We start from the raw sequence: 24,243 nt of genomic DNA, 5'->3' as shown, positions 1-24,243 counted from the left end.
AGAAAGAAAGAAAGAAAGAAAGAAAGAAAGAGAAAAGAAAAAAGAAACCCACCTCAAGTACGTATAATTGTCTAACTTGAAGATGGCACAATGAGACCACAGGGAATGTGAAGAGACATCAAACTACCCAACTTTGGAAAAGCTAGACAGTTGTAGAAATTGGATTAGAATTATTTCATTTTGAATATCCAACCATGCATTAAATCCACTTACTAATTAATAGTGAAAATACAAAAAGCTATAATTTAGGACTGATTACATAAAGGCAGAGACTTGGGTGATGTTAGCCTGAAACATCAAGTTCCTTCCAGAACATAAAAGACATAATAAATACCATCTAGTAGCAGTATAACACCTCAGAGTTAAACCAAACAACCTCATAATACCATTTTACATGCTCAGAGGAATGGGGATATTGGGCAAATAGTCTAGACCCCCCTTTACAGACAAGAAAACAGGCTCTGATAGGTTATTCACAGTAGTGGGAGAGCCAGAATTTAAATGCTGTTCTGATTTCAATTGTCATGCTCTTTCCACAGACTTGGGGTATTTCTTTTAGACTTTCTCCTGCCCCTTTAGATTTTTCCTTAATGATAACTTTATCTGAGAATCTCAGTCTTTATGTAACCATCAACCACGCTGCTGATGGCATCTCTTCCAAGGCTCCCAGGCCATTCTTCCAGGGAGTGGGTGATTTTATCAGGGACGTCATCAGGTCTGGCCTCAGATGACTACCAGCAGAATAGGTTTAACAAACCACTACCACTTTCATAGTTAATGATGATTCAATTAGTTAAAAACATAAACACACACCAGAATACAAGCTAAATGCAAATGTAGAGGCTAGTCCTCTGGCTGACAACCGCCCCAGTGTGCCCTGGTGGTTTTGGCTTCTGTGATTTATTTACTCATTTGTTTTCTGGTGGTGGGGAGGGTGCCCAGAATATATTGTCACTTCAGACAGCACTTCAGCAAACACCGTAACAACATTCCCAGGGAATGCTAGCAGCTTTTGTTCAGTCCTAGCATACTAAATTTTAAAGGGGAGAAAATAGAGTCATATAAATCACAGGATTTTAAAAGAACATCCCAATGTTCACAGTTTAACATTACTACTGTCAGGAAAAACATATAAAACTCTTCTTTTTTATCCCTGGATTTGACTTCCAAAGTGATCTAAGCACATGGTAAAATCCCCAAGATTAAATGTGTATGATGGATAAGAGAACAAAGTGTTTTCTTTATGTCTCTAATATGATCCCATGGCCATTGGCATACCAATTCATATCTACTCCACATTATTCTTCACTCAAAACACTCCTCAGTATTGCCAACTATCTTCCATATTGAACAGCTCTGGGAAGTTACATTAATAAATTTTCAGATGATGCTTTTATTGTCTGTTCCATCTATCAGGAACACTCAATTCCTTAAAAAAAAAAAAGTTAAATTCTAAAGCCACTTTACATAAAGGAAAACTCCACAGTGGAACAGGATGGTATAAAAAACTGAGCCATAATTTTCATTTAAGGGTATGCTCCAGATGGCTGGACATCTAAGAAGATTAGCAACAGAAATTATATGCTCGTAGTCCCTGGATGGTTGTCTGAGTGTAACATATGCATAAAGAAACCAGTAACAGTCAGAGTGTCATGGAAATGAGGAATTTCAGTGGTTGATGGTTACACTTAAACACTTGGAGGTCATTAATGATCACTCATAAGTTAATGTCAAAATTTGCACTCAATCTTTCTCTTCCTCCTCTGCCCCCATTTTCCCTGCCCCTGCTTTTTGTTTTTCCTTTTAGATTTATTTATTTCAGACAGAGAGTGCACCTGCGTGCATGTGCACGTGAGCCGGCAGAGGGGCAGAGGGAGAGGGAGAAAGGATCTCAAGCAGACTCCCCATTGAGTGAGGAGCCTGATGTAGGGCTCAAATCCCAGGAGCCTGAGATCATGACCTGAATTGAAATCAAGAGTCAGATGCTTAACTGGCTGAGCCACCCAGGCACCCCTGCCCGTTTTTTGAAAGAATTCACAAGACAGGGGATCCAGAGAGCCTCCAGAGGGAAGCTGAGCTCATGAACTGAGCAATGGCCATCCCCAAAGGAATTGATAATTCAGTCATTAACTAGTGATTGGTATGTGGGGTGCTGTATTACTGATGTCTTTATATATGTCTATAACAGCCACATGTCTGAGATTCCTGGAAAACATTTCAATTTAAAGTAAATTAAAGTAATTTAAAATTTACTTTCACTGTCCCTGTAAATATACATTGTCATATGACTAATATGTCCAAATTTTTGTTTCAGAAAATATGGTCAAAATATATATATTTTATTGTATATTATATATATTTATATATATATATAATTTTTTTTAAAGATTTTATTTACTTATTTGTCAGAAAGAGAGAGAGAGAGAGAAAGCACAAGCAGGGAGAGTGGCAGGCAGAGCAGGCAGAGGGAGAAGCAGGCTCCCCGATGAGCAAGGAGCCAGATGCGGGACTCGATCCCAGGACCCTGGAATCATGATCTAAGCTGAAGGCAGATGCTTAACCATCTGAGCCACCCAGGTATCCCGACTATATATATTTTTTGATAATTGCTGGCAGAAACTTATGTATCTTCTTTGTTTGTTAAACACCAGTGAATTGGGAGGGGATTGATTGCCTCTGCTAGGAAAGAATACTTTAAGTTTTCAAATGCAATAAGACCAGTAATAATAATAATAATAATAATAACAGCAACAAGAACAATAAATAGCTTATATGGAGAAGAGAATATGTCATTCTAAGTTCAGTAAACAGACACCGTATGCAGTTTGCCAGCTCCCAATTATAATTCAAGACCGTCAGGGGCAGGAACAACATTTTACATATTTACACCCCATCACCACACCCTGCACAACACAGAAGGCACTCAATGGATGTCCAATGTTGTCAAATGTGATGCTATTCGATGCAGATGGTATCACCTTGTTTTACCCCTAATGACACTGTGTAAAATTAATACCGAACTACTTAAATATTCTTAAGTACTTTCAACAGAAAACTATTTTGAAAAAAGTATTGTGCCATCAGAAACATAAAGCAATGGAGTGATAGAATATTTGCATAGAAGATAAAAGCACCATTAAATTGATTTCCACTCCTAGAAAGAGATTTTGCATGCTTATCCTTTAACTGACATGCCTACCACATGCATCTCACACAAGAACACATCAGTGTTTAAGCCATAGAGTTATCTAGCCTAAAATGTCCTGGGAATTTCTGGAGACTCATAGACCCACTCCTAATCAAGGTACTCTATTCTTCCCACCTCCTTCCTTCCTGGGGTTATACCTAAAAGAAAAGCTCTAATGAGGTGCATTAGTTAGACTTTTGAAAGTCAGAGACGGATTATGTAGTTAATTCTCCTGGGGGCTCATGTCAGATCAGAGAGAAGCCTCACCTATTTGCACCTAAATGGAACTTAAGGATAAAGCAAGAATATCACATTTTTTCTAGTGTAATTTACATAATATCTGCTCTCTCTAGTCAGGCAAAACTCAGTGCATAGAGTAGGACCCGACTAAAGATTTTACTGTAGAAATGTTGCCAGAAATATTGTCCCGGTGTGCTTTTTGACATTAAAAACTATTATTTTTATCCCTAACCCCTGAAAGAGGCAGGAAGCTCTCACTTGAGGTGCTTCTTTGTCATCGAGTGGGATGTACATTCTGACAAGCCATTCAGAGCCACAGTGGGAGCGGCGAAGCAAAGGGCTGTCTGGGGAAGACACCTGTAACCCTGCCAGATGATTCATCCTGGTAAGTGAGGGAAGGATATTCAGATACGTTAGCAAAAATAAACATGGTCCTAAAAGATCATCAGAAAAGTCATTATGTTTATGCATCAAAAACTTGTATAGCCACTCTTTGTGCAAAATCATGTGCATTTAAAGATGGGCAAGTCATGGCTCCTGAGACAAACACCTCTCCTATAGGTCTTCCACCTCACTCTGACAAATCGTCTTCTAGATTCATCCACGGTCATCTTAGTGCTAGGCAACCTTCTGTTGCCACAGGGAGGGAGAAAATAGAAAACTAGCTAAGGGACTGGTTTCCTCATCCATGTCTGCTACTCATGGGCAGTGTGGCCTTGTTAAAGCCCCTTGGTTATCTGTGACGTTGTTTTTCTCATATGCAAAGTGAGGTGGCTAGACACTTGAGATAACTATCCTCCTTTGGAGCACCTACGGCTTGCTAACTACACTGCTCATCTTTACACCATGGCTGACGTTCATGTGTCATGCAAATCTTCCCTTAGAAACTCACGGATAGCAGGGGCACTGGGTCACTCAGTCGGTAAAGTGGCCCACTCTTGGTTTTGGCTCAGGTCATAATCTCAGGGTCCTGGGACGGAGCCTTGCATCAGGCTTCCTGCTCAGCGGGGAGTCTACTTGAGATTCTCTCTCTCCCTCTGCCCTCCCCTTGCTCTCTCTCACTCAAATAAATAAATAAATCTTAAAAAGAAAGCAAGAAAATCATGGATAGCCAAGACTGGCCACCTTGTACACAGCTACTCGAAAATGACTTCTGCTCCTGACTACCCACATAGTGAGATTATGCAACCTCTTCTGCAGTCCTTGTCTCCAAGATACCAGATGACCACTTTATAGATTCTCCCCATCACCACAGACACTAGGCCTGAAGCATTCTGGCCACAACTTTGGCTACACAGTAAGGATGCCACCCAGTTTTCATCATCTAACAGCCTATGAAACTCAGCTGGTTTTGTGTGCCCAGAACAATCCCAGACACTGGTAAAAGATTGGTTCAGGCCACTCTGAAAACTCAGCTCCAAATGAAAAGGCTTTTGAATTTGTTGGGCTGAGAGGGGTTCCAGGAGTTCCTTATGAGGATCAGCCCTGGAGCCTGGCTGTCCACACCCTGCCAAGTTTATACTGTCTTTCCAGGGCCTGCCTTTCATTATGTCAAGGACAAAGTCACTCTCTAAAACTTGCTAATTGTTTGAATTTTACAAAAGGAACAGAGGCCTCAGCCTCAAGCTCAGTTAACAGGCAACAAATAATTAGGATGAATTTAGAATCCTGTCTTATTTTCTTTGTGTCCATGGTTCCCTCCTATTTATGGTTTTCCATTTCCAGCAGAGCCTTTAGACCCACAGGGCTTTCCTGGACACTTCTGTTTCCTCAGACACCTGCATTAGTGCTCACTCCATCCAGGCCTCTGCTCCAGTCAATGCCATCCTGTTCTCCCAAGAGCCTTGGCCTGCCTTCCACCTCTCCACTGCCTCTCTAGCTACAAGTTCACTACTGAGACTGAATGACTACGAGTAAGGTCCCTAGGCCTAGGGCCCTGAGAAGTTAGGATCAGTTGGGATCTGGACCTAGGCTGTTGGTCTCTAAAGGCTCTAAGCTTACCCATAATCCCCCACCTGCCTCTCATCAGGGTATCCATAATCCTTTGCCACATTTCACTGGAGTTCCCATAATCCCCTGCTGTCTTTCACTGGAGTACCCATAATTCTCTGCTGAACCTCACTGGAGTACCCATAATCCTCTGCTGCCTCTCATCACAGTATCCATAGAAGCAAAGAACCTTTTCATTTATCTGAATTTTAGTATCTTTCAAGAACCAACTCCCACATTCTGCAGAAGGTCAACGTGACTCTTAAACAAAAGGCATGGGGCTGGCTATTCTGGGGGAAATGCTGGTGGTAGGTTACTGAAAACAAGACCATGGCTGCAGGAAGCTTCAGCATGATATGAGCAAGAAATTATATATATAGTACACACACACACATACATACACACACACACACACACACACACACACAGAGCTGAATCTAATGCCTTGTCATGTAGTAATTCTCAACCCAGGCTGCTATTAGAATTCACCTGTGGAGATTTTAAAATTTTTGTGCCCAGGCCACACACCAGATCAATTAAATCAGAATCCCTGGGGTAGAACCAGGACATCAATAATTTTTGAAACTCTCCAGATGACTCCAAGGCACAGCCAAATGGGAGAACCACTGATGTAGAATGTAATTAATGCTACTCCTGCAAGGCTATGAGAACTGGAGTCAAGAGGCTGAATCCACTGTAGCCTGACGTTGTATGACCCTTAGAAAGTCCAAGTGCCTCTGTGAAACTCAGTTGCTTTAAAGTGAACATGAACTTATTGCCCTTCCTATTTTGAAAGGTTAATGTGAGGATCAAATGAGATGATGTTGTCAAAGTATAAACTGTAAAACACATATTAATTGTTATTGTGGCAATTTTCATTACTCTTCCTCCATTGGTGATGTCCAAATATTTAGGTAAAAATAGGTAATAAGAATTCATGGAGAAGAAAAAAAACAATAATAATAGGGTTAGACAAGTTAAATATAGTGACCCAAGAGACAGATCTTATGAATACATTTACAAGTTATTTTGTAAATGAAATAAAAAGGTTTTAAGAGAGTATTTGCAAAGGAATTGTTTTCAGATCATCACTTATAATTACAGCAGAAGCTTGCTAATTTAGAATAAAGTATAAGCTTGGCATTAGTGGAGAGAAAATGGATTTATTATGCTAATTTATTAATTTAGTGTAGTAGAAAGTCCTTGGAAAAACATATTTTGATCTGTTTAAAGACAGTGGAATCATCATGAATGACGATCTATCTTTCAGTATTCATGTAAACAGATAAGGAAAGAATACAGCCATTGTAAGACCCCAATTCAGTGGGCTTGCTCTAAAAGTTCCTTTCAACCTCTCGGTTTGCCACTTGGTGCACTCCACAGAGAACGTGCAGTAAATGGAGTTGGGAATGCAGGCCAGTCCTTCAGTAGTTCATTATGATAGTACCAGCCTGAGGTCTGGGTCCTGAGAGTATGAGGGCAGGAGGACCAAGAGGAACAGTGCTTTCTCTCTCCTTTGTATCCATATGTCACATGGCAAACCAGAGAAATGATGGCTGTAATTTGTAAGTTGCGTTTGTTGGTTTTCTCTTCACTTCCGTATCCCTATGCTACTTCCTAATACCTCTCTTCCCTGGCACCCCTGGTCAAGAAGACTCACTCAGACTTAACCCAGAGGATTATAAATTCCTAAATTACTTTAGAAAAAGGATTTTCCTATCTCTTCTACTCTAAACCCCACATCCTAAATTCCAGTATTCTGAGATAAGCTGATACAGCAAAGCCCACAGATTTAACCCGTTCACACTAACATGTGAATGATCTTCCCTTGAGCTTTTTATCTTCTGGATTCTTTATTTTTTACATGGAATGGTGCTTTAGTGGATGGAATTTCAGAGAACCATATACCTAAGGGAGAAAATGTGGGTAGATAGGGCCTGGGGATGACAGATGGCGCAGTGGGAGAAGATACTACCACAAAGGCCAGTCCTGTCTGGGAACGTGGCCTGGGTTCAGTGCTCTTGAAATCCACATTTTTTCAGAGTTTTATCATTTTCTCCAATTCTGAACCTTTAGGCTCTCAACAACTTCCATGGTGCTAGTCAATAAGGTAGACTAGAGTGGGGAAGGGTAAGAGGGGAATCTGCCTGTATGAAGAGAAAGATGAATAGACAGATAGGGCTAGATGTGTCATAATAATACTAGCTACAGTCTGTTGAATGCCTAACATGTGCTGTACACGTTACCATTCGCTTTCTCCAATTGTTAGATGAAATCATGTCTAGGGAAGCCCTTTAAAATAAGAGCCTAAAAGTTAGCCTTGTTATTCCCACAATGGAGAAGAAAAAAGGGAGACTCAAAGTTAAGTTGCTCAAGATGACAAAACTGAGAAAAATGAGTTCTCCCAGGTGTATCTGACCCTGAAATAACTTCTTTACTTTAATTCCCCTTCACACATTCTCCAACCACAATCCTTTTTAGAGAATATTTTATTTATTTATTTTAGAGAGAGAAAGAGAGAGAGTGTGCATGCAAGCGGTAGGGAGGAAGAGGGAAAGAGAATCTCAAGCAGACTCTGCTGAGCATGGAGCCTGACACGGGGCTCGATATCATGATCCTGAGATCATGACCTGAGCTGAAACCAGGAGGTGGGAGCTCAACTGACTGAGCCACCCAGGTGCCCCTAACCACAATTCTTTATTTGCATGGTCCCTAGAAAGTGAGGGGCTGCTGAGAGTTCACAGCATCATTTTTCATGACATACAACTTTCCTTTCCTCAGACTGTTTCTTCCCATTATTAATCTGAGTGAGCTCTTACATAGGAAAAAGAACATGGAACGCTGTTTGCATCTGTTATTAGAATGAGCGGCTGATAAGACTGACACGGGATGGAGGGGACAATGCATCTTTAATGAACTTCTCCACTATCTCCATCCTTTCAGAGCCTGAGGACTTAAAAAGCCTCGTGCATGGGGGGCAAATCCTCCACCTTTGGGCACTGGCACAGCTGGTGCGGGCCTTCAGCATCCTCAGATTCAATAATCTCCCTTTCCAGGCAAGAGCAGAGTATGAGTGGGAGAGAAAGCAATCATTGAGTTTTCATTGACCTGCATTTCCCTCCACCCCTAAGTCAAAATTCCTTATGAATCTTCTTCCTCCTCTCCTCCTCACAGAGTTGGGCTGGCTAGCAAAGGCCTCCAGAATCATGGAGTTGACTCACTCCTAATCCTAGTGACATTAGAATCACCTGGGGACATTTTTAAACATACCAAGGCCCAGGCTCTTCTGCTGGAAGAGACATTCTAGGTTGAGACCCAGGCAAGCTGAGACCTAGAACACAACCCAACCCTTTGTGTTTCAGTTGAGTCCTGGGAAAGTCATATGCTAGCAGGTGGCCAGTTTTCCTAAGCCCAGAAACTGCTGTACAGAGCACAGGGACAAGCTCCTGAGCCTGCCACAGCTGTGGTTCTGCCTCCTCAGATCTGTTGGTCTGGCCACTTAACACCTGAATTCTGCAACGACTTTGATGCAGATGGCAGCCTCCTAGCAGACCACTCTCCCCTCACCCCACACATGGTGATTCCTCTTCATTGCCATGCAGTGTTTGGTGTGCAGACAAAATCAATAAGGACAATAGAGCTGAAAGGTTACTGTAGACGAGCTCTCTGTAATGAAAGTGTACTTTTTTTTTTCCCAGAAGGTGCTTTCCACTTCTTCTTTAACTATTTCCTAATTCCAAAATTGACCATTTCCCCCCATAGACTATTTTATCTCCATTTTCCAAAGTATTGATAAAGCAAGTCTGAAAACAAAGAAAATTATAGTTTTATTGCTTCAGGTGAGTTAAAAAAAATGGGATCAAAGCTCAAGAATGGATATCGTCATGATTCTGCTCTGTTCAAATTCATTTGTTTCCTAAGAGGAAGAAATAACTGATATGCCTGGTTAAAGAGCTGAAGTACCCAAAGTATTTGCACGGGCCACACACTTACTAAAGGCCAACATCTTTTGGTTTCTACCTACAGAACCTCCTGACCTAAGACATTTACTGGGTATTCCAAAGTAAAATCTGGCCCCCTGTGAGATGAGCTGAGGAAAACGGCTCTCAGGTTCATTGGCAATAACCAGCTCACCTGTATGAAGAGAAGGTGCTTCTCCAGGGCACCATCTTAACCATAGTTACATTTGTTTTAACAGAGAGACCATATTCTGCTTTGACTTGGTAAGAGTTCCATTCAGGGAAAATATTCACGTCTGAACACAGAATTCAGACAGAAATTGAGAACAAGAAAGTAGAGTCAGAGCCCCTTAAACCAAGAATTTAAATTCCCAAGAAGAACAGAAGTAGCTATTTAAACTTTTAGTGATATTATTTAAAACTACTCCTCTGTTCCTTTCAAAGTATTTAATATGACTTTGGCATTTCAGAGGTGAATGCTCTTCTCAGTCAGATGCCCCCATATGAGATTGTTTTGAAAACTTCTGGAATTCGGGAAAGTCTTCTGTAGAGTGTAAAAATCATAAGTTCATCTTAGAGAACAGTTTCAAAGAGAAAAGGAACATTTTATGAAAGGCAATGTTTTTGGCTGTCTGGAACCTCATCCCACACCTTGGTTTTGAGAAATCCTACCTCCTTTACCTAAACTTACTATCCGAATAGAAGATGTTGTTTAAAACAAAAAAGAACACAAAGAGGAAGAAAACTGTTTCCTCAAGGATCGGTTTTAGTCATTTAAGGACTTAACACACAATGAAAATACTCCCTTTATTACCATTACTCACTTCAGCAGCTATTCAAAGTTCACAGCAATTCAAAGAAAAGGCCAAATTTCTTAGAGCAGAATCAAAGGCACTTGAGATTTCCTGAGATTACAGGCCACAGATATACATAAAAGAACTCAATAAAAATATTTCATGTCCCATTGTGTATTATAATTTTATAAATACCTATGCAAAGTCTTAACCACTCTATCAACAGACACTCAATAGAATTTTAAATCATTCTTTTCCCAACTGGTATGCACCCACGGAATGTACTCACTTTTGATCTGTTTTTGCATTTGTTTACCACATTTTATTTAGGTTAAAAAAGAACAATAAAACAACCCCACTTTTCTGAATAACTTGGATGAATTACAGACAAACTCTCCAAAGAGCTCTGAAGAATTCAGTTCTATTGGCTAATTAACTGCCAGGGCACTTATGAGACAAATACTGTGCATGAAAGAATCAGCATAGATGTGTATGCATGAGCTAGACTGAGAAGGGAGCTTTGAACCTCAACTCCCTTTTCTTCTTTGCAAAGCAAGAGAACAAGGGATGGTGGAATGGATGGATATTAAAGCACCTCACAGGTTCCCAGTGCACTTATGGACCAGAGGAGTCTAAATGACTTCTCAAACTTGGAAATGACAAAACAACGGAGATCATCCTATGGAGGAGCCCAGATAGCTCGATCTGTGATGATTCCCTCAGGTAATTCTGCTACTCAGCCAGAAAATAGAGCCAAGAATCTTGTAGCTTCCAAAAATCAAAGATATTTCAATTTTGCCTTGCATTTACATATATTCATGAAAAAAATGTTTTATGTTAAAAGTTTGAAAAGTTCACACTTCAAATATACTAAGGATATTGCTATTGAAAAGAGCTTTCTTAGAACGGTAACTTTTGTAACTGATTCTTTAATTTTTCAACCTTAACTTTTCTTCCTAATGTACTGAAATTTCTGAATTTGCTTAAGTCGTTACAGGGAAAAGAGGTGAAGTTTAAAGGCAAAAATTTCCCACCCCTGATAAGAATTAGAATTTGTGAAATAAGTAACATCTCTGCCAGGCAGGCCTTGAGCTTCGGTGAGGAAGGTCCCAGCCTATGTCCGGTGCTTTCCATGTGCATAAAAGGATGTGGATACATTCTTGATGACTGACAGATTTTAGGATAACTAGAAAGAATCCCTTTCCCCAAGCATCACCTGCTTCATCACATCTGAGACTATTTTGAAGGAACTACTTACGGAAAAAGTCATTTTGATTTTCAATTAAACCACTTCAGATGGAAATGATTTGGGTAACATACTGTATTGCTTTAAACACAGGCTATAGCATCAGTGACCCAACACAAGCCATCATTGGAAATAATGGAGCTGGGCTCAAAAAACACACAGCTCAGGGCTCTCTACAAAGGTGGGACAGAGCAAAGGGGTGAGGAAAGGGAGCCTCGGACACCAGGACACTAGTGTAATGTGCTCTCTGCTGGGACAATGACTTAGGCGTCTCTCTGTGACATCTCTACAGTCCATTGTTATGTTGATCTATGTACTCTGCTTTAAAGGGTAGGAAGGAACTCAAGCAACCTAAGGAGGGTAATGTGTCACTTTGGGCAAGCTTTTTAACTTTCCTGTGCCTCAGTTTCATCTTCTGTAAAATAAGGAAAATTACAGGACCTATTTCAAATGGTTCTTGTGAAAATTCAGTGAGTTCACACTCATAAAATGATTAGAATATGACCAGTACATAGTAGGTGCTCAGCGAGTGGGTGGCCAGTCGTGGGTCAGACTATTATAGGTAGTGGCACTCTGTGCTATACTCCGTATAGACCAGGCCACATAGGAGAGCAAAGTAGTGTCAACATTCCAGAGTTCTAAGAGCGGGAAGAACCCGCAGAAATTCTCTCTCTGTTTTGAGGGTTGTCTTTAGTCCAGCAGATTTTTATTTAATTCCCGTATAAAAAAATAAACCGCTATTTACAGACTAAAAAACTACCCATAAGAACCTCAACCTTGATCTTCTTTTGAAACATAAGGCCGTCTGTCCACACTGGTGTGTACTTCCGGGTGGGACTGCTTCCCTTAGACCAAAGGCTCTTCAGTTTGCCAGAGTCCCCAAAACGCCCTCATGCCCTTTGGCATGAAACCACGTGTGAGTTGCTATTGTGTAGTCTTCAAAGCAAGGCTTTTGTTTATTAATAAAACAAACCAACCCCCAAAACATTCTCTGTACTTATTTCTTTTCAAAGGCCGAAAAAGCGCATGTTAACCCTTAGAGAACACTTGATTTTTTCTCCTGCCTGGCCCACTGTGGCCATTTGCACTGTTTGGCCACTGTGGGTATTGCATTTGCGATCTCACGTCTAGTCCAACACCTCTTCTACACATGTGAAAAACAAGGACCCCAGAGAGCTTAGGTGACCATCTGAGGTCACAAGCCTTGTTAGTGGCAGAAGCTGTTGCCACGCACAGGTCTTTCCCCCTCATCGGTGTTTCTGCTTTTGCACCCACTGTTTTCTTTCTAAATGGGTCAGCTAATGTGGGTTCGATCCATGTTCCGTATGACAAAGCAGAGACGAGAGGAAGCCCCTCGGCTGCAGCCAGGAAGCCCCAGGCCACTACAGACACAAGGCACCTGTAAACAGGGCGATCCCCTGGGAGTGGCAGGATTCTCCTTTCTTAGGGTGCCTGTCTAAAATATTCTTTTGAAGATTTTATTTTTAAGTCATCTCTCTACCCAACACGGGGCTCGAACTCACACCCCCGAGATCAAGAGTCACACGCTCTACAGACTGAGCCAGCCAGGTGCCCTCACCTTTTCTTTTTCTTTTTTTGTCTTAAATATTCTGACGGCCAACATGGAGGGGATGACACTCCTCTGAAGCAACTGCTCCATTTCATTTATGCTTAATGACCGCCTTTCATGTCTGATCATGATGTTTTTTTCCTAGCGTGTTTCCTAACTTACTTAACTAGATGACATGGTGACCTGGGTGACAAGGATATATAAGATGACGCAGAAGAACCCCCCAAATGCCTGACAGAAATGAGCAGGAGAAAGAAAGAAAGCAGAAGAAAAGCTGCAGATGTTCCCGCTTGTTCAGGTCGCTTCACAACCTCTGGGGTCTCTCGTTCCCCGCCAGTGAAATGACACTGTCCTAGGCCCCAGGTGTAGCCCCTTCCCTACGTACACATAAAGACGCTATTTCCCTTTCCCCTTTCCCACAGGAGAAATGACAGGCGTGAACATTACATGGCTTATTAATTTAGCTCCATTTACTTTCACTCATTTTTCATTTCTGTTTTTTGAGACAGGGACTCTGTGAGCTGGGGAGTTTAGTCTGTGCTCACTCCCCACCCCACCATCAAAGGGCCCCACAGGTAACTTCTCAATTTTCCTCCATGTATCTCATTTAGGGAAGTCTATGATTTATCTCCACTTTACCACTGAGCATTTGCCAGAACTGCAACAGCCTTCTTTGAGACTCACCCTTAGAAATGAGGATGGTAATGTCTACATTAGAGACTGCTGAGAGGAACAAATGGGATCCACTTTGTATAAAACATTAAGCATATGTGTCCTAATGGTCAGATGTTGTATTAAAATACTAGGGATAGAAGATGTTCTGAGAAAGACAGGCTGTAGGACTCAGGAAGAAACTCATGATTCCTGGGTCTGTATCAAGAGACAACAGAGACTAAGAAAAGAAAAAAAAAAAGCAAAATGGATTATTAAATGTAAATCCTGGTCAGGAGGCAGAGCCTCCAGGAAGAGCAGGGTGCTAGGTTTGGTGGCATCTTCCTCTGTGTTCCCAGAACCCATCCATGCAAACTGCTGTTTTGGCCCCTATCACATTAGTGCGTATTTGATTATTTGCCTTCCCTCGCCACTCCTCAGCATCTTATAAATTGAGCTTTCCAGGAAAAGGCCTCTGTGAGGCAGGCATCTTTGCATCTCCAGCACTTAGCCTGGTGTCTGCTAGGAACTGCCAGCCTGCTGGGCTAATGCTACGTGAGTGTGACAGACAGACAATGCCTGCCCTGCCCTTCTCCCCGCCAGAGATGTCCACATCCGAACCCCTAAAGCCTGAGAATATGGCACCTGACATGGCATGAGGGACTCTGCAGATGTGATTAAATGAAGGATGTTGAGATGGGGAGATTATCCTGGATGGGCCCCACGGAATCATAGGATCCTGGTGAGAGGGAGAGGGGGAGGAGGGTCAAACTCAGAACAGGGAATATGACAATGCAACCAGGGTCTGGAGTGACAGAGTTTGAAGACGGGAGTTAAAAACCACAATCCAAGGACTGCTAGAATCTGGGAAAACTAAGGAAACAACTCTGTCCTGAAGCCTGAGGAAAGAATGTTGCCCCACTAGCACCACAAGTATAGACTTTTGACCTCCAGAATTACAAGAGAATAAATTTGTGTGGTTTCAAGCCACTGAGTTTGGTAAAAAGTAAATGAATAACTATCATTGGAATGAATGAGGAAATGAACGAATAAAGAGAGCTCTAGATAAAAAGAGGAAAGACCCAGGTTCAAGTTCCAACAGCCAGCTGGGTAAGCTGGGCCCCATCATGTAGTCTCTCTGAATTCCTCAGCGTGAAGAGCTGAGGGCATGGAGTCAGACCCATTAGGGTGCAAGGGCCTTGGGGGCTACTTCAGGCTGTGCATCTTGGGGCAAGTGCTCACTCTCTCTGAACCTACGTCCACATCTGTAAGACGGCGACAGGAACACTACTGTGGTGGGGACTGAGGGTACTACAATCTAGTCACATTCAGTGGGACTCTGAGTGGGGCAAATGGGGAACTGTGGTCACATATAAATGTCACTGATGTTATTTTGTGCGCAAACCTTGAAATCACGAAAATTCTCCAAATTAAAAAAGAGTCAAGGATTGCACAGTGGTAAAGCTGGTAAACTGTGAACCACCACCTGCCTCACGGTGGGTCTGCTTCAGCTGCTGAACAGAAAAAAACACTGTCCTTTGAGAGAATCCATGCTCAGTTATGCAAGCTAGAAACAACACAAATAACAAATTACGAGAGGTCTTCAGGAACACACCCCTAGAACAAAATATGACCAGCCTTTAATGCATGCAAAGCAATTAGCATGGGCCTGGGACACAGGAAGCTATTACTCTGCTATTATTATATTAACTCAGTGATAAAAGCCTCAGGATAAACACTTCCATGATGGAAAATGAAACAAACTCTAGCTTTCCCATGGGCCTAAGCTTTTCCTGGGCCTCCGGCTCCTGTCAGAGAAATCTCACAGTTGGAAAATCTGAGTCAGGTATGCTAATAACACCCTATATATGATGAAGCAATAAATTTTCCAGCTCTTACCTGAAACACAGAATGTGGCTTCCGGGAAGTGTTGACTATGTGCTCCCCCAGCATCACCACATGCATTTTGCACACCCTCTTTTGCTCCCCTGAGCCATATTTAGACTAGGATTTGTGAGATGGCAGGGACCTTCCTGGGACTCAGTGCCACCCAGCAACACTCCTCTTTCTCTTCTCTTCATTCTTGGTTCCTTGAACTCCCAGAGAACAAGGTTGTGCCAAGTATATGCTAGAAGCCCAATAAATATCTGTTGAACATATAAGTGATTTTATGGCTCTTACAACCAATGTCTCTCTCCCATTTTCTGGACAATGAGCCACAGACTAATTAATTAGAGTGATGACTCAAAAATCCCTTCCATGTAGCATTCATTCAAGTTATTAACTGTCTCCTCCCCAGAGAGGAGAGCTAATTTCTCAAACCCAACAGACTGGGTTATAGAGAGAAAATAGTTTTAAAACACGTTTTTATGGTTAAGCGTCTGTCTTTGGCTCAAGTCATGATCCCAGGGTCCTGGGATCGAGCTCTGTGTCGGCTCCCTGCTCTGCAGGGAGCCTGCTTCTCCCTCTCCCTCTGAAGCTCCCCCTGCTTGTGCTTTTTCTCTGTCAAATAAATAAGTCTTAAAAAAAAAAAAAACACATTTTTAAAACTGTATCTGTTTTTCTAAGGAGCTTCCAACTTCACAAAATGAAATCTGATGGTATGTGTCAACACTGCAGGTTTGGCTAATAAGTGGTGGGGAGACTAGAAAGGAAACAAGAACCTGGGTGAAATAGAACCATCCTGAGGAGATCAGGGAAGGCACCAGAGCAACACTGAATGATTTAGTTCTAACTGGAGCCTGGCATTACCTGTGAGAAGGAAGGGATGACTTACTTCAGTTTGGGATTCACAGGACTCTTTTAGGCTGCACAGAACCACTTAATGCAGAAGCAAGTCCCGTGTTTTACTTGGACCCCCTTTTTCTACCAAAGCACACATAATACCTAGGAAAGATCCAGAGCTAGGAGGACTTAAATCCTTATCCTGACTTTAGGCCACCACACGTCGGGAAAAGCTGAGCATGCATTCCTTTTGTAAAGACCACACCTAAAGAAGAATCTAAGCCCTCCCCTTAGAAATGGATGTTAGTGATTTTTTTTCCTACTGTCCTTTGGAGCTAATTTATTTCCTTCCCTGGTAAGAAGTCAAAGCCTTGTACAGTCTTCCCTGGAGATGGAGAACAGTTCCCCCTTGTCACAAAGCAGACTGTATGCTTCAAGAGTTAACTACTTTGGGCATAAACTTATTAAGGTTAACTCTGCCTAGATTTCTTAACTTCATATAATACTATGGTTTTTGGAGCTCCTGGGTGGCTCAGTCAGTTAAGCATCTGACTCTTGATTTTGGTTCGGGTCAGGACCTCAGGGTCGTGAGACTGAGCCCCACACTGGGGGTCCATGCTCACTGCGGAGTCTGCTTGAGATTCTCTCTCCCCTTTCCCTCTGCCCTCTATCTCTCTCTCACTCAAATAAATAAATAAATCTTTAAAAAATATTGCGACTTTTATTATCAGATCCCCCCCAATCTTGATAACAAGTTGGGTTGTAGACCACTGATTCCATAAATTCAGGGAAAATCATGTGACATGGTCTTTACCAGTGGGGTTTCTATGCTTGCCTCCCCAGACACACTTGCTTTTTAGCCAGCAAAAATCTAGGGCTGCCCAGTGATTTCCACAAATGTCTGCCCATTTCCTTGTCTTCTTTAGCTTTTTAAGCTCCCTATGCAGAGTTGTACGATAGATATCAGGTCTCTATTGTGATTTGAAGTCTTTTATTTCAATAAAAGTCTTCAATGTATCTATGTTGAGTGCCTATGTTCTTTCTGCTGTATTTCCCTTCCCCACACTGCCAGAACCTTCTCTTCTGTGTGGCCAACTTCAGTCATGCTCAGATCGGATGCCCTGCATGCCACCCTGGCTGCTTTGCTAGTGTTAAAGAACCATGGAATGAGGACTATCGGAAGACAAAGACTGGTTACTTCATCTACCACTTACTGTCCTTGAACCTCTTTAGACTCCACATTGCCCAAGGTTCAAGATTATGCCCTTGTAAGCATGCAAGCATGACCTCACCACCCAGCTCTTCCATGGACCTTCAGTCTCACCGTTGAGATTTTTATCTCACCAGGCCATTATTTACTTACCTTGGGCTTCTTAATCTCCATGGGTCTGCCATGCAAATTCAACCACTGTATCTTCCTCTAGGCACCTCTCTTCTTGCAACATCCTTCCTGCTGTTCCCTATCCCTCAGGCCCCCAAGTGTCGTACCTCTGAAATATACGCAGTGTCATACTTCTTAGAGGTATGACACTTAACTCCCTAGATAGAATGAGTCCCTCACCTCTGTGTTCCCCGAGAACATTATAGATACCTGTCTTATCGCCCTGACCACAGAGTACTACAATACTTTTATAGGTCTCTCTGTTTCATTATAAACTTACTTTTTGTACCTTCCTACGACCAAATCTACAATTTGAAGATTTGAAATGAAGGAGATAAAAACATGTACATGATTCCTTAAGCAGAGGTGACTGCATGGCTCTGAGCACCGGGGTCTGGACCATACTTGTCTATTTATCTCTGTGTTAGGGAGGACAGAGCTAAAGAAACACAACAAAAACAAGCCAACTGGTGCCTAGCCAAGAGTAAGAAACATGGCGTACCTGATAGACCATTATATTAACAGTTTCTTCTTTTTTCTGCTCTGGAGGCCCTTGACTCTGCAGTAGATTTCTTACTGTTTCTTCCATCCTGAGGAATGAACAAACAAGCAAAATACATAAAGAATTTCTTTAAAGAAGGTTTGATTAAAATGGGTCTATTCTAGTTAGGAAAAATATTTCTTCAGTTTATTTCCCAAGCTGATACCTGGAAATCTACTTTTTCTTCTTTCTCCTTCATCCCCTATATTAGGAGTCTGTCAAGAAGTCCTTTAAAATCATTCTTCAGAATGTCTCTGAGTTCTCTCTCTTTCTCGTTACCATTCAGGCCCCTATCCTTGGCCTTCTGCATCTGTACTCACACAAACATCTCCCAATATCCCTCTTCACTTTCAATCACTCCCTTTTAATTTGACACAATGTCACCACATTAATCTTCCTGAAATACCACTTTGATTTTTTTAAATTAATTTTCAAAGTTGACAAATATTACATGAATGCATTTTCGCTGATAACACACTATTATGTCTTTCCATGGTGGTCTTTCCATGTCAGCACACAAAGATCTACTTTATTCTTTTCAGCTACTTCCTGGTATTTCATGATGTGAATGTACCATAAATTATTTAACCCTTCCTCTACTGATGGAACTTAAATTACTTCAAGATTTTTACTCTTTTAAATAATAAACATCTTTACACATACATCCTAGTACATATTAATTCGTATTTCTGTGGGTTATATCGTAATGTATATTGTATATTATAATCCTATCTTTTCTTACATACCTACTTCCTGTGCCCATCCCCCATTACCCAAAATAAAGAGTAAAGCAAACACACCCATTTCCATTTCCAGACATTGTCTCATGTTGTTACTACTTTGAAATGCCAAACCCTTGCATCTTCTCATTTCCAACCATCTTTCAAAATCTACTTCAAGTTTCAGTACCTAAGAGACATCTTTATTGCCCACCCCATTTCTTTGAATTTTTTTTTTTAAGATTTTATTTATTTGACAGAGAGAGACACAGCTAGAGAGGGAACACACGCAGGGGGAGCAGGAGAGGGAGAAGAAGTCTTCCCACAGAGCAGGGAGCCCAATGCGGGGCCCAATTCTAGGACCCCGGGACCACGACCCGAGCCGAAGGCAGATGCCCAACGACTGAGCGACCCAGGCGCCCCTCTTTGAATTTTTATAGTCGTATGCTTTATATCATTCATTCTATCACTTAAAAATTCCCCACTTTAATGCTCAAATATCTCATATATGTATGTTGTCTTCTGAAGTAAATTGCAATATTTGGTAAAGAACCATGTCATAGATTTCTTAGGTGTCTCCCTCAGTTATAGATAAAGTAGGTACTCAGTAGGATGCCATTCTATGAAACCTTTGTTAATTCATTTTAAAAAGTATTAAGTAGTTACTCTGTGCCAGGAATTGACCATGTATATATTCTGTGTTTGAATGACCTTGTCCTTAGGGCCAATCCATGAGGATACATGAACCAGACACTTAGAGCAGGACACCCGAATTAAATGCACTGAACACAGTGAGTGCTCTTTTGCCCAGAACCCGAGTTGGCTGTTTCTTCTAGTCCCATTCTGAAGCATGTATTTTACTAGTTTAAAAGACTTGAGGGAAAGCAGGCTGATCAGCTTCTTTCTTTTACTAAGAGCTTCTGGCACGGCAAATTAAGGGCTCTAGGCGGCCAATGAATTCCATGAAGTGGCAAGACCATTACAGTAACCAAAGGAGTTTAGTTCAAAATGCCAACCTTTCTAATATGATAAAACTACTTAGCAGCAGAGTGAGGAAACTGCAGATGATCTGGGCCAGTCCAAATCTGGACTATAACTGGGGAAATTCTGCCTCCACAGGGGATGTCACCAAGACCCACTCAGGATTTCAGAAGACAGGGGACACCATTACGAGTGCTCAAAGAATGCTTTGTGACTACATTTATACGAGCTACCTCTTTTGTGCATCTAGCCAGGAGAGCAAAATCTGTTCCCTGTATTTTCACAAGTCTTGTGTTATTAATGATAACAAAAAAATTAGACAGTACTTTCAACTTGTCAAAGAACTCTCATCTATTAATCATTATAATGTACTTGTAAAAGATCATTACATCTATGTAGTAGATAAGAAAGCAGAAACACAGAAAGGTTAAAGGCTTTCTCACAGGATCATGGTTAGTTGGGTAGGTTAGGACTAAACCATTTTTCCTGACCATAAGAGAGCTTCCTCTTTCCACTAGGCCTTTTTTACATCCAGGAAATTATTTTATTTATTTATTTTTCAAAGGTTTCTTTATTTATTGTAGAGAGAGAGAGAGCACAAGTAGGAGGGGCAGAGGGAGAGGGAGAAAATCTGAGGCTGATTCTGCACTGAGCAAAGAGTCCAATGCAGGGCTTGATCTAATGACCCTGAGATCACAACCCCAGGTGAAACCAAGAGTCAGACGCTTAACCGACTGCGCCACCCAGGTGCCCCAGGAAATGATTTTAAATGAAAAAGAGTCTTAACTCCTAATGAAGAGTTACCTTGGTGAACAGCTATGGGATGCTGAGCCCAAAAAGGCAAAAACACCATTTCTGACCTGGGGAGAGCTTAAGGTCTGGTAGAAAAGACAAACTAAATTTGTATAAAAAATAGGTGTGAAGAAGGCACAGATTCTGAAATATTAAGTGATCAGAGCCAATTTCTACTATTCGATTTCACTGTATGAAAAAACAAAGACAATCTCTTCAATGGTAGCCGATTTTCCATGCTGTTTGCCAAATCCATCATCAACAAAAAAAGTAATGCTAACGGTGAAAATTTGCCCAAGATCAGGCAGCTTGTGCAGGACAGATCAGGGACTGCTCTCTGGTTTTCTAAATATTCATCTACCTTTTTCCTACCTTAGCACAGAAGCTGCAGGTCTTTCTTATTTTAATCCACTTTTCATTCACTGATAAACATTTGGCTTAAATGTGTCCCAAATGTTAGACTCAGTTAAAATACAATCTTGTCTTTTTTTCTTCATAAGTTAAAATATAATTCTGTCAGTGCATATCTTGCTGAATTCTCTCTTCTGTATAATTAAAAGTTCTATGCAGAAGTTGCTAGATCAAAAAGAAAAACATCTCTTCACCTTCCCCCATTCTTCTTGGCTTTATATTAAAAAAAAAAAAAAAAAAGGAAAAAATGAGGTGGGCTGGAACCTGTTAGATTTTCAAGCAGCCAAGACCCACAGTAATACTGTGAACACTTTTTTCTGGCATTACTTCATGATTAATTAAAACCAATTACATTTCTAAACTACAGCTTGGAACAGAGTTGCAGTGACCCATCCTAACCTTTGGTAAAAAATTAAGTTGTGTCATCTTTTCATAACTTTTATGAATCTGGTCGCAGAGAAAATATTTTGAACCTGATGAGAAGATACTATTATTTGTTCCCTGATGACATCTCCTTTTTTAAATTCTCATTTAGCAAACATCTCTATTTATTTTCCTGAAAATCAAAGACTGTGAAGCATTATCCATTGTTGTTTGATGTCCAATGCCCTTTTACTTCATTTTATTATTTTGATTGCTGATGTGTGAGGGTTTGCATTACCAGTGTTCACATAGAACAGTTCTACAATCTGTTTTCCAAACATGGCTAGAAATAAGCTAATTCCTTTTTCCAGGCCAGGTCTAGGCAGAGATTATCTTTTTTTGTTTTTCTCTCTTTCATTTTTTTTAAACTGCTAATTGGTTTACCACCACCCTTAATCAATGTCTTCCAGTTCTTTTTTATTTATTTACTTATTTTTGTTCTGACCTGAAACTAAGTTCTTTCTTCCCCTAAATACTGGTCAAGTGGCTGTCAACTAAAAATACATAGGCCAAAATTTTACTTGGAGAGATGTAGTAAGTTCTAAAGTATATTAAGTGAACTATTTTTAAAAAGCTAAGTCCTACACAAGTCAGAGAAAAACTAAATTCATATGTCAACAGTGTATTTCAGACAGCGCAGGTATAAATATAAGAGTTTTTGCCTAATGACATGCTAGAAACTGATCAGAACGCTAGATTGAAGTGTTCTTTTGTGACTCCTATGATCAGACACTCAGCTTAGCATAACTTCATTTTTGACAGAAATAGAACAAAGTAAATGCAAAATAAGAAGCCACTCTCCCCAACTCAAACTGACAATTGATGGGGCTCTTTCAACTGAAAGCTGAACTGAGTCCCATTTCAAGAAGTATTCTAATGAGTGCTTGCTGATTAATCACATAATACATTAATAATGAAATTACTCAATATTCCCTCATTGACTTTTCTACGAGAGGTTGCAAGACCATAACCCATTCATTTCTGTCCTATTAATGATCTCCGAGTTTCTTGAGGTCCGTGGCTCTGCCTTGTTTATTTTATCTCTAGCAACGGAGCAGAGCTACCGTTACTGGGTAGGTGGTCCATAAATTCTTTTTGAGTGAATGAATGAATCTAATAGTTTCTTCCCTCATCCATTCCCTGGCTCCTTTTCATTTCCCCACAGACCTATATGTAAGTCTAAGTGGCCAGAGAGAAGTAGTGACAAAGGAGAGGTGCCAGCAAGACTGGAGGATAAGTCTTAAGCTGTGACACTTGGGGCTAAATACCGGGCTTCTTTCTGGTCATTAGCAAAACAAACCAACCATCTCCCAGTAATAACTCCTTGCTCTTTTTGTCACCCTGAATATGCAGTCCCCAGTTAATATGCTTCATCTGCAGCTAATTAGCTTAGAGGGCTGGAACAGTGCCCTAATGAGATCAGGGTTCTAGATTCAGGCCCTAGCGTGGATACCCTTCAACACCATCGGACTCCTGGCTGACTAACCTCTGCACAGGCAGTCCACTGCTCTGCTGCTGGGGCAGAAAGGACAGAATTATCTTAATGAAAAACATATTTTGCATGACTTCCCATATCATTTGTTTTTATTTTCTTTCTCCCATTCTACTCCCACTGCTTTGCTCAACAACCCATCCTACCTCCCCATTCTAACCGCTGTGCAAAGCTTTCTTCAAGCTTTGGAGTGGAGAGAAAAGCCTACTAATTTTCAATTCTAACAAGAAACTGTTCATGTGGAAACTTTGCTGGTTTAGTATAGGGTTCCGCCCAACTGAACCAACTCGTTTCCTCAGAAAATGAGAGTTTCCTCACATAGAAGCTAGCACATCTAAGCATGTAAGCAGGGACAATCCCTAGGTCGGCTGTGACTTTGATGTTCTTAACCTGATCTCTGCTTATCCCCACTGCAATGGTTAGGAACAGTAAATCTACAGCAAAGATAACTGAAAACTGCCCTGAAACCAAAGCTCACTCCTGGATAAATGTCGGAGGGCCAGAATCTCTTATTTCTTTCCTAGATGATATATATTTTTAATTCAGCACAAATTTTCCAAGAATAATACTGTTGCCCAGAAACTGTAGTGCTCTAATTCACTCATGAGGCTGCAACACCATTCATAAATAGATAGAAAGGCGCTAGTCCAATTTGAACTACTGCATCATATTCACTTCAGAGCCATGTGTATGTGAGCAGAAAGAGCCATAAATTTTCCCGTAGGCAGGCTGGTGCTGATCCTGGACGGGGAGCTCACTGAATGGGGAGAGGCAGACATGGAGAAGGCAAGGAAGCAGAGATATGCATTCAGGGAAGTCCCATTCTCCACGTGAAGTTGAAGGGAATCGCCTGAACGTCAACAAGCAAATCTCAAGTGTTTTCGCTCAACAGTGTTAGAACATGGAGTTGGATTTATGGACTTATGTGACTACAGAGTTCACACTCATCCAGAAAGAAAAAGAGAAAGAGGGAGAATCCTATATGTGCGAGTGAGTGCCAGAAAGAAATGTAGCTCAGTACCCTCCACTGTCCTGGTTAACACTTTGAAGGCAGGGTTTGCACTATATCCCAAGAATCCCTAAGAGCTCTACAAAACAGGTCACTTCCCTTAATGGAGTAGAGGTTTTAATTAATGCAATAAT

At 41.2% G+C, this 24,243-nt stretch overlaps 1 protein-coding gene across 5 annotated transcripts in view; it reads right to left on the bottom strand.

Annotated features, from left to right (window-relative positions):
• The window catches only part of NCKAP5 (NCK associated protein 5), a 965,493-nt gene that overhangs the window by 291,373 nt on the left and 649,877 nt on the right, over positions 1-24,243 (bottom strand). For all 5 annotated transcript variants that reach the window (XM_073884776.1, XM_025857088.2, XM_073884781.1 and 2 more), the window contains one exon: positions 18,244-18,331. In XM_073884776.1, the coding sequence (XP_073740877.1) occupies positions 18,244-18,331 (88 nt within the window). The remainder of the gene's footprint in view (positions 1-18,243; positions 18,332-24,243) is intronic.

This window comes from Callorhinus ursinus, unplaced genomic scaffold, assembly GCF_003265705.2.
Source record: "Callorhinus ursinus isolate GAN/ISIS: 27379988/994484 unplaced genomic scaffold, GSC_fseal_2.0 scaffold2, whole genome shotgun sequence".
NCBI classification, from domain to species: Eukaryota; Metazoa; Chordata; class Mammalia; order Carnivora; family Otariidae; genus Callorhinus; species Callorhinus ursinus.
This window is presented reverse-complemented; position numbering and strand designations above follow the sequence as displayed.